This window comes from Amphiura filiformis, chromosome 14 (assembly GCF_039555335.1).
Source record: "Amphiura filiformis chromosome 14, Afil_fr2py, whole genome shotgun sequence".
In the NCBI taxonomy this organism is placed as follows: domain Eukaryota; kingdom Metazoa; phylum Echinodermata; class Ophiuroidea; order Amphilepidida; family Amphiuridae; genus Amphiura; species Amphiura filiformis.
The window spans coordinates 29,870,948-29,881,387 of record NC_092641.1 but is presented as its reverse complement, the minus strand read 5'-3'; the positions used below and the strand labels follow the sequence as shown (position 1 = coordinate 29,881,387).

Sequence of the window (10,440 nt, the reverse complement as noted above, 5' to 3'; positions counted from 1 at the left end):
CAACATATAGGCCTACAAAGCAGTATCCCAGATAGCAACACTACGTTGGCCCAACGTTGGTCCAACGTGGGCGAACTGACCTTACTACGTTGGGCCAACGTTGCTTTTCGACGTTGGCCCAACGTGATTTTGGCTGGGCAGCCAACCACCACAACGTTGGGCCAACATTGGGCCAACGTTGGGCCAATGTCGATCCAACTGACCCAACCGCAATACAAATGTAATTTGCGACGTTGGGCCAATGTTGGGCCAACGTTATTTGACCAACGTTGATCCAACCAACAGCCAACGTTGATCCAACCATTGGCAAACAAGCCCAATGAGAAAAAAAAAACGAAAAAAATCAGTTACTTGTGTATACTGTGCTTACTTTAAGTCCTAAATTACCCTACTCTCTATTTTACAACGAAGACAAATTAACTACCTTAATTTTACACAAGTCACTTACCTTAGTACCTACCGGGATTCGAACCAGTGACCTTCTGTTTATAAGTCTGATGCTCTACCAATTGAGCTGACTGGGATTACATAGTTGGATAAGTGTTCGAAGTTAATATAAGTAATATTTTCATGACTAAACCTGCCAAAGTGCATCTTTTTTAGGGATATTGATCAAATTTACTGTCAATATTGATAACATTTGCTATAAATGTTGATTTAAAAAAGAATAAAAAAAAGAAATAATATAAAAATATAATTCTAATTGTTGATTTAATTCCAAAGCAATATTGTTATTACCTGTATTATAATTACATACCTAGTAGGGTATAAGCATTATCATTATTATCATCATCATTATTATTATCATTATTATTATTATTATTCATTAGGCCTATTATTATTATTATTATTATTATTATTATTATAATTATTATTATTATTATTTGATATTATTATAAGTTTATCTAATGGGGCTTTGTCACTCTTTAATATGCCTTAGTAGTAAAAAGAAAATAATTATAAACATGATCATTTCCATGACTTGAACAACAGTTTATACCATCGTTGGTCCAATGTTGGGATTCCAACCGTTTGTGCGACGACATTGGAACAACCTCCACGTAACAACCGTCATTTTACGACTGACTGGCTACGTTGGTGCAACGTTGGCATACCGACTATCATTTTAAGGTTGGCACAACAACGTTGGCCCATCCTCGGCGTACCGACCGTCATTTTAAGGTTGGCTTGCTCTGTTGGCTCGACGTTGGCATATCGACCATCATTTAAGGTTGGCACAACAACGTTGGCCCAACGTTGGCATACCGACCGTCATTTTAAGGTTGGCTAGCTACGTTGGCTCGACGTTGGCATACCGACCATCATTTTAGGTTGGCAAAACAACGTTGGCCCAACGTTGTCATGCCGACCGTCATTTTAAGGTTGGCTGGCTACGTTGGCTTGACGTTGGCATACCGACCATAATATAAGGTTGGCATAACAACGTTGACCCAACGTTGGCCTGACGTTCCCATACCAACCATGACTAAAGGTTGGCATGTCAATGTTGGTCCAACGTTGGCTTGGCGTCGGCTTACCGACCGCGACCATGCCGACCATTGCCAACGTTGGGCCAACGTTGTCTTGCTATCTGGGATAGTATAGGCGTAGACTCAAGCGTTCATGCGGGAAATATAAAACATACTTGCTAGTCGTGGCCTTTTTTGAGATATTGATACGGCGCCGAAGACTACATCTTTTCTGATCGCAGCCACGAACCCTGTATTCAAAGTTAAATTTTGATTTTGTTACTATGAATCAATCTGTTTCTGTTGTTTGCAATAGCCTACCATCAGACATCAATTCTAAAAGAGCATGTACAGATATCAGCGCTAATTTTACGGTAAGCCTAAAACGCGTTGAAAACGCCAAAATGCAGTCACAAAATATGTAATATTAGCAATCAATACGAATGGTAACCTAGGTATGGGTAAACAGATGTATTAACAATAAGAAAGCATGTACCCAAAGAATTGTCTTTGGCATGTTGAAATATCACAGTATATGTCAAATTTGGGGGAAAGTCCCAAAATTAAAAAAAATAAAATAATGAACTTTCCAAAGTAAATACACATTCGAACTCGGCGGCCCAGTCATTACCTGGCGCTATGATTTGAGATAACTCGTCACTTTCCATCTTCAGTTACCTGTACGTTAAGTTAATTTACAATTATTACACTTTTTGAATTATAATTATTTTAAATATTTATGTGGAACACACAAAACTATCATCACCTCCTTTTGACCTGCCTAGTAAGGTTTACGCCTAACGAATTTTACCTCACTGGAGCACTAAAAAAATCCCTTTTTATGATTGCTGAAACAGTCATCACTACAAGATTTTATGAAGTGTCATGCATAAATCTGTTTAAGAATTTAAAACCGTAAACAAGGAAGGCTGCACAAAGTTCCGTTCCTGCCATTAAGTAATATGCCCAATTGTAGCTACCAGTTGCATCAAATATATATCCTAAAAAAGAAAGAAGAAAAATGGATAAATATTGACTTTGATATCAAAATTAAAGAGATGGAAATATGATTTTTACGTGTAATTACAAACTTGATAAGGTATGAAACATATTTTCGCTAAATGTCAAGACTGGTCCGGAAGGGGTCTTCGTAAACCCCACGGTCTAAAAATTAATTGGGGTGTGTCAGGAGATGGTGTAGAGTAATTGTTTGATAAAAAATATGCTTTTCTAGGTTCACTTTATTAATTGTGCTCAAAATGTAGCGAATTTGCATAAAATGGCGGATTTAGGGAGGCGGAATTTGACCTCTGTGTGGGACACAATTTTTGGATTTTTGCATTTTGCAATCCAGAATAATATTGCTCAAATCAGAACATTTACCCCTACAAAACGCAAATTCCATCTCCGTAAATCTGCAACTTTAGGATAATTCATTCAATTATAAGTGGCATAATGTAAACTCATGGAAAGCACATTTTCTATCAAGCGATTATTTCATACAATCTCATACCATTATCTTAAGGGAAGGCGATCTTTTGTGCGTAATTATAGAGGGCCAGGGGATTCACCCTATCATTATAAAAAATATCTGAAGAAATCAAAGAGCCCTAGAAATAAAAACTGTAGTGTAATTCACCCCAGACACAATTTCTTTTAATGACGAAAATGAATTGTTGTAATCGATCAAAAACCAAACGTTTTATACCAATTTTGAATTTAGCCTGAATCCGTAAATATGGCACCTCTCGCCCTTTTTCAGGTCAAGGTTGTTTTTACCATTATGCAGCGAACCATTGTTGAAGCTATTTCACATACATGTTCAAAACACTCTAGAGAAAGAATGTGGCCATGTACTGCTGAAATATCTTTTGTTGATTTCGAATGATAATATATTAACGTCGCGTCGTAAAATTTAAGGTCAAATTCCTATAATCAAAACAAAACATTGCGACGCAGATATTCCCCGACTTATGCAATTTCATCATCGTATCAGTGTCTTTATTATTTGTTTGAGGCCTTTTCCCAACGTTCGTGCTATTTATGCATAAAACGGCCAATCTATCTTTACTAAATGCGTCATTTTTATGTAAACAAAAGGCTAAAGATAGCATTATGAGATTTATCTTTTATTATTACACTCTTCTGATCATCTGCCTCCGTGGCCGGGCAGTAAATTGTTTATTGTTAAGTTCAATGGAGCATATCTCAATAGTGGCACTGGAGACATCCAGGCTCAGTTGTGGTGGATGGTCACATGTGTACAGAAAATCTATAAATCCCATTCAGCGTGTTTATATTGAATATACCGAGTTTTGAGTACATCGTGTACGATTGCTCTTTTATGTATACCAAAACTCTTGCTGTTAATAGTGAGGCAAAGTTACTGCACACAATTAATCATGTATCATCTAACATTACAGTACATCTGCAATATCTCCTAGGGGAATGTAATGTGTAAAAATTGTGGCGCGAGCTATAAACAGCCCTTTCAACAGCGTGATCATGACGGCAACAGGCAGCGTTTGTTTTGATCACACTTGGGGTTGAGAATTATTACACATGGTGAGATTTCGAATTGTAATATGTTATCAAAAACAACTTTGTGAAAGTATTTGTCGACGGTAAAAACATATTCAACAACGGAAACGTTTACAATATAATCACAATGTTGAACAAGGTAGACAATTTTGCTCAAAAGTAGTCTCATATTGTTCCACCTTTGCATTCAAATGTATATGAAGACCATCCGTTATATAGAAGGTCACTTCGAGACTTAGTGTCTACAAGCTGTTATGGCAGCGCGGAGTTGGTCACGTGCGTATTTATAAAAACGTACTTATTATAGTCGAAGCATACTGATTGAGAAGGATATCATATACGGTACATACGGTTAGTGTTTATAGAGGGCAGTTTCCGGACAATTTTTGACCGGTTAGATTTCATAAGCCAATGTACCCTTTATTAATATACTACCACTATAATGTCATTAACAACATTTATTTGCAACATACCTACTATCGGTCCTCCAGCGAAGAATCCTATTCCAAGACACATAATATGAAGACCAATTGCACCAGTAAAATCCTCTGGTTTTGATGCAGATGTAAGGTCTTTGATGAAAACATTAATTATTGGAGGTGGGGAACCTAAGCTCATTCCCGACAGCAGTGAAATTAATGCAAATGACCAATATGAGGAACAAAATGGGTGTAAAAATAAACAAATAGCACTACATAACAATAGCAGCGTAAACATTGATTGTGCTGATAGGATTTTATGGTCTATTAGAGGTGCTAAAGCAATGCGACCAATAAACGCACCGATTCCACCGATTGCGGAGAAAAAAGACGCATCAATTGCTGAAAATCCCATTTCAATTGCATAGGATACTAAAAATAATATCCACCCGGTGAATGCAATTCCCACAAAGTAAAAAGAAATAAAAGTATAATACACAGTTTGTTTTTCATCAAAAGTCTATGCCTGTATAAGTGAGGATATCTGCGTAAATATTTACTTTCGATCGACAAAAATCTAGGCATTGACAGCGACCACGTGACTCCGAAGAAGAGCGTACTGGCCGAAATGAAACCCCAACTGCACAGATGTTGAAGCAAGATGCACCTAGAAGAAATAAAGCATTTCTCCATCCGTATGTGGCTATGACAAATTCAACTACTGGAGGAAACAGTATCATGCCGATGGCCGAACCACTATAAACTAACCCAACAGCCAAACTGTATTTCTTGTGAAAATAGTCCTTCACTGTCCTGTACACTGCTACAGCTGGAAGACCAAAGCCACAACCTATTAATAGAAACAAGTTGTACTAGTGGTCACAAGTATAGCGACAGGAAGTAGGTTTCGAGTACGTACGACAATAACATGGATTTTATTATGCTCAATAAAATGTTCTTGCCCGATACCAGAGGTCAAGTGCTGGCCTAGATCATTGGCATAAATGGTGAAGAGCAGGGGGCCAAGAACAGAGCCCTGAGGAATGCCAGAAAGGACCGAGACCCAATCAGCATTCTGTTCTCTAAAAGTAACCCTCTGAACACGACCCAAGACAAAGGAACTGATCCAGGCAAGCAGCTGACCTCTGATAACATAAGTTTTTTCAAGTTGAGAAATCGGAATGTTATGTGATATACAGTCAAATGCTTTGCTGTAGTCGAGAGAAATAAGGATCTTAACATAAATTACGCCGAATTGCTAATTTCGATGTCTTTGTACATCCGTCAATCCAAACCAGTATTCTTAACCCTGATCGTGTACCATAACTCGTCTGTGTACATCTTTTGTCTTCATCTACGTATTTTTCTTCTTCTCAGGTTAGTCATTTTTTCTTCTCACTTCTTCCTGTTTTCAATCTTCTGCATGAGCCGTACATCGAAATACTTTCGGTGACATGACTTAATTGTATGTTTATGTGAGTGAGTGAGTGAGTGGGTGAGTGAGTGAGTGGGATTACAATATATCCATTGTTTTGGTACCTTACTTGTCGTCGTTCTTTTATCAAAGTTAAGGTGATACTTACTTGATATTACCATACCGAGCATGAGGTGAATTTGATTCGTGGATAACCCAGCTACTATGAGCCCCAGTCCTGTCAGTATGCCACCGAGAATAATTAAAGTGCGTGTATTTATAAGAGGTACACATGCTGACCATACTGGACCTGTTTAAACAATGACAATACAAATACAGTACGTAGTTTCAGGGGTAGAGTTACGGATTTGAAAAGTTATAGTAAGAATACACTCTATAACAGGACTAAGGTGCTAAAATTGGCTTATTTCGCCTAAATTTTAAGATTTGCTAGGTGCGTGGTGACATACATTTCATTCCCTCAGATTGGTCTCTGAATTTCATATAAATTATGCCTTTTTCAGGTGTCGTGTTCAGCTGATCGGACAATCCTATCAATCTAATTCAAAAAGATGTTAATTCTGAAACAAACACACACAGCGGTTGGTTACGAAATATACATGTATGAAAAGAAAAGAAAGCCACATGAGACAATTTTTAAAAACGATATTTCAACTTATGTTTTTATTATGTTTGAGCAGCGGAAAGGGCTCTGCCTTGTAGTCGATCGATTGCGAGTTCGAGACAAGGTGGTGCCGTCGTCGTGCGCTCTTGGCCAATGCACTTTACCTTACTTGCTTCTCTCTACCCAGGGATGAGATGGGGCTGTTATGAATAATGTCCATCGAGCGCCTCCCAAAGGTATGGGCATGCCTTGGGCATTGTATGGCAGCGGACATATTCTATCGACAGCGGAATAAATGCAAAGCGCTTTGGTAAATGTGCACGTGTGAAAGGTGCTGTATAAATACCAACATTTAGTCATTTTATGTTGAACGCAGAGTGGTCCGATCAACTACCTCTTTTTCTTTCTTTCCATCATAACTGAGATTTTTTGTATTACCGCTGAATCCAATCGTTCATAATATCAAAAGTACAAATTTAATAGCTCCAACAAAAACCACGCAAACAGAAATTTGCAACAGATCAGCCTATGATGATTTGTTCCTCACTTATACAGCGGAGGGTTTCACCCTTTTTGGGCTAATCAATGAAACTAACCAGTATTGCAATGCAATACGAACAACTTTAAAAATTCATTACCTAGTATAGCCTTCAAACCTACAGCCACTCCACATATCGTACCAACAGCTCCAATGCTCATCTCAAGTCCTTCTGAAAACTCTGGAACAAAAACACCCAGTCCCTTATGTATCCCTACGTTGAACGCCTGAAACACAACAGCACCTACAACTACCATCCATCCCCAACCGCCGTCTGGAGGAGTCTGAAAAGAGCAAAAATTAAGAAATCTTGAAGCATTTGTGTGAAAAATATTGTTGCAAACTGGTCAAATTGCAGATGAACATAAACGCTAAGACTGCAACTGGCAACTAATTCGGCGGATTGTCTTATAAAGGCGCCAAAATAGATGTTATCAATATTCAATAACACTGACGTCATACGAGGGTCATTCAAAAAGTTCTGGCTCCATTTTCACATCTCCATTATCTTACGTGCCGAGATATTGAAATACCCAGGAATATGATAAAAATGTGATTGTTGGTTGTTAAAATATGTTGGTTAAAGTGTAAAGATTCGGTACACCGGAAACGGTTAAAAACTGAAGTTTAGTAAGCATCAGATTATAGCTTTGTATAATTTCCATAACATGTTTTCAAGATGTGGCTGTCGAACTGCTTCGTGAGGATAAATATTTTGGTCATATTTTATATGAGAAGAAAACATCGAAAGATTCAAAAGACACACAGATGTTTGCCAGATTTCGACTAGACTACGTCTAAGGCACCAGAAAAAAATAGTTCGATCTTTCGATCGATCATCGATGCCAGGTCGATCCTTATTATTTATGAAATCGATTAATTGGCTATTAGTAATTTTGGCCTGTAGTGATATTCACCAACATAAATTTATCATTAATTAATAACAAGCATCGAAGCAGAATCGACAGTCGATCTAAAGATCGAACAAATTTGTTTCTGGTGCCTAAAGGTAACTCGTAATTACATCCTATTTTAACCAATGGATTCATCTTGACGTGCAAATAAGATGAACGGTATATATTAGATTGAGCTTTAATGTTAGATAATCTACGTTAGCAGTCGTTCTCCATGGACCCGAGGGAGGGTCTAGTACTGTATTGGATACTCAACCTGTAATCAGTAACTTCAGGCACCTTCAGTGCGCGAAGGTCGTACCTAAATTTGGTGCGACATGTATCTCATATGATTGCGCCAGTCAAACACCGTTTAAACGAATCAATAATCCTATTGCTGAAGAGGATAATATGCTTCTAACTATTTCTATAGTCTTTCCAGTGATACACAAATAAGTACAAACACAGTGTCGCTATGACGTCATAATGTGAGAGCGCCCATGCAATTTGGGAAATTCCGGCTATGTACACAAATACACCCATTCTATGGTCATCTTTGACCGGTTGCAACCCCGGGTAAGGTGATGGGGTAAAAAATTAACACTAAAGTGAGCGAACATGATGGATCTACGCTTAGCTTAGGTCGTTTGAGCGTAAATGCGTGCGTTTTTTTCCCTTCATATAGGGTTAATTTAGAATAATGTATACACGATATTAAGGGATCGGATATCAACGTTTGCACGGTATTTTCTGTGGGACATGGATGCACATCAAGTATCGAATAACATTCTGAATACGTGGAATGTCCTTCCGATATCAGGAAACGTTGATATTTTGAAATTGGCGAATATGTCAATTTGTCAAAATCCGAGATTTTGAATAAAACGATGGAACCGGCGTTTTATTATTACGATGGAAATATTAGTCGAACACGTATGCACAGTACGTACACAGCGTGTGGGATACACATACACACACACCAGAGGATCGTACCGTATTACAACCGCGGGGAGTAACATGCATGGGCGCTAGTAGTAAATTGCAATTTGCTATGCTTTACCTCACTTGTTCGGCTCAAAATTAAATGGGGGCATATCTGACAGTAAAAGCTAACATTTTATGGAAAATAAATACTAATCGATCTTTACAGAAATGTTATAATATGGCTTTAAAGTCGATCGACACATGTTAAAATCAGCACAATTCAGAGATACACGTTTTTGTTATGAAGCAATATTTTTCTCCTTCAGTCCTGGTGTTAAAATTAGGCATGAAATTGTATCTTTAGTGTCAGATTTTTTTATTTTTATAGGCCTTAACTTCGGGCGCGAGCTTTTTCGGAATTCATTTTTTAGCGTTTCAAACTAATATAGTTTGCTAAAGAAAGATATTTCCCACCTCTGTTAGGCACATCGTGTGGATCTATATAATATAAGTACGTCAGAATATCTGTTTTGTGTTTTGATTTCATCTTTTTTCACAAGTCACTGCCAAAATGCTCATTTTTTATTGTGGCTTGCAAAATCAACCATCAATGGGTACATTCGCGAGTTAATTTTGACAAAATTTGTAGTCGGAATAGAAAAAGGGTGAAATTTAAACCGATATGGAAAACTATAGCTCACGGTAATGTGCGTTAGAAAGTTGGGGAAATCCTTCATTACCGAATTGCTAAAAGGTTGATTAAAAAAAAGCCTGTAAAAATTAAAAAATCTTACACGAAATTAATGACTGAATTTCACGCCTAAGTTTAACACCAGGATTTGAAAAAAAAAGTTTTTCCTGAAATTTACTGAATTGCTTTTCAATAATGGCCGAGAAAAATAATTTTACATTGCAAAATGTTGCTCATTTCAACACCAAATTCGATGGTTTGTATTGCCTCTCTAAATGACTGAGTGATCCTTGTACAACAATAGATATCGGTTGGCCACCGTTGTGAGTGAGAATGTCATGTGAACATTCAAACGTGCCTAATTTACATCACATCAGTGGGGAAAATACTCATAACAGGTAAATATGTGTATAGGCCTACGCATGGACGCACTTAATCTTGACCCTTTGTTTAAAAACTGGCGCAATCAACTTAATATTTAAATAGTAAAATAACTTACCTCCATTTGAATTGTTCAGATCAGTCCAAAAATGCTCATCTATCAATACATTGTTATTTAACCCCAATACACTTGTAAGAATGACCCTGGAATTTCTTTGTTACCCAAACTTTTGGTCAAATTTTGGACCAATTATTGTCAAGTGGAGATATTGAACTTTAATTGCCATTGTTTATTCTGACTGATAGTGTCTATAAATCTGATTATCTGACTAGGTGAACCTTATGCCCTATCCTACTTTAGAGTGACCTGTCCAATTTGTGAACAAGTAAACAAATACAATATTATACAGATTATATCAGGGCCGTGACACTCGTATTCAATCCCTGTATAAAAAGTGAAGTCACTTTACGGCAACTTAATTGACACATCGGCAGTTTGAGTGACGGTTGGTAGGGAGTTTGGTACCCTAAATTTTTCCAAGATG

At 37.5% G+C, this 10,440-nt stretch overlaps 1 protein-coding gene across 1 annotated transcript; it reads right to left on the bottom strand.

The window, feature by feature from the left end:
* Nucleotides 1-4,941: 4,941 nt before the first annotated feature.
* On the bottom strand, nt 4,942-10,019 carry LOC140169346 (monocarboxylate transporter 11-like). The gene is made up of 4 exons (XM_072192600.1): nt 10,014-10,019; nt 7,107-7,290; nt 6,013-6,153; nt 4,942-5,279 (listed from the first exon to the last, which is right to left on the bottom strand). The coding sequence occupies exons 1-4, from the start codon at nt 10,017-10,019 to the stop codon at nt 4,942-4,944; spliced, it is 669 nt and encodes a 222-aa protein (XP_072048701.1).
* Nucleotides 10,020-10,440: the final 421 nt, after the last annotated feature.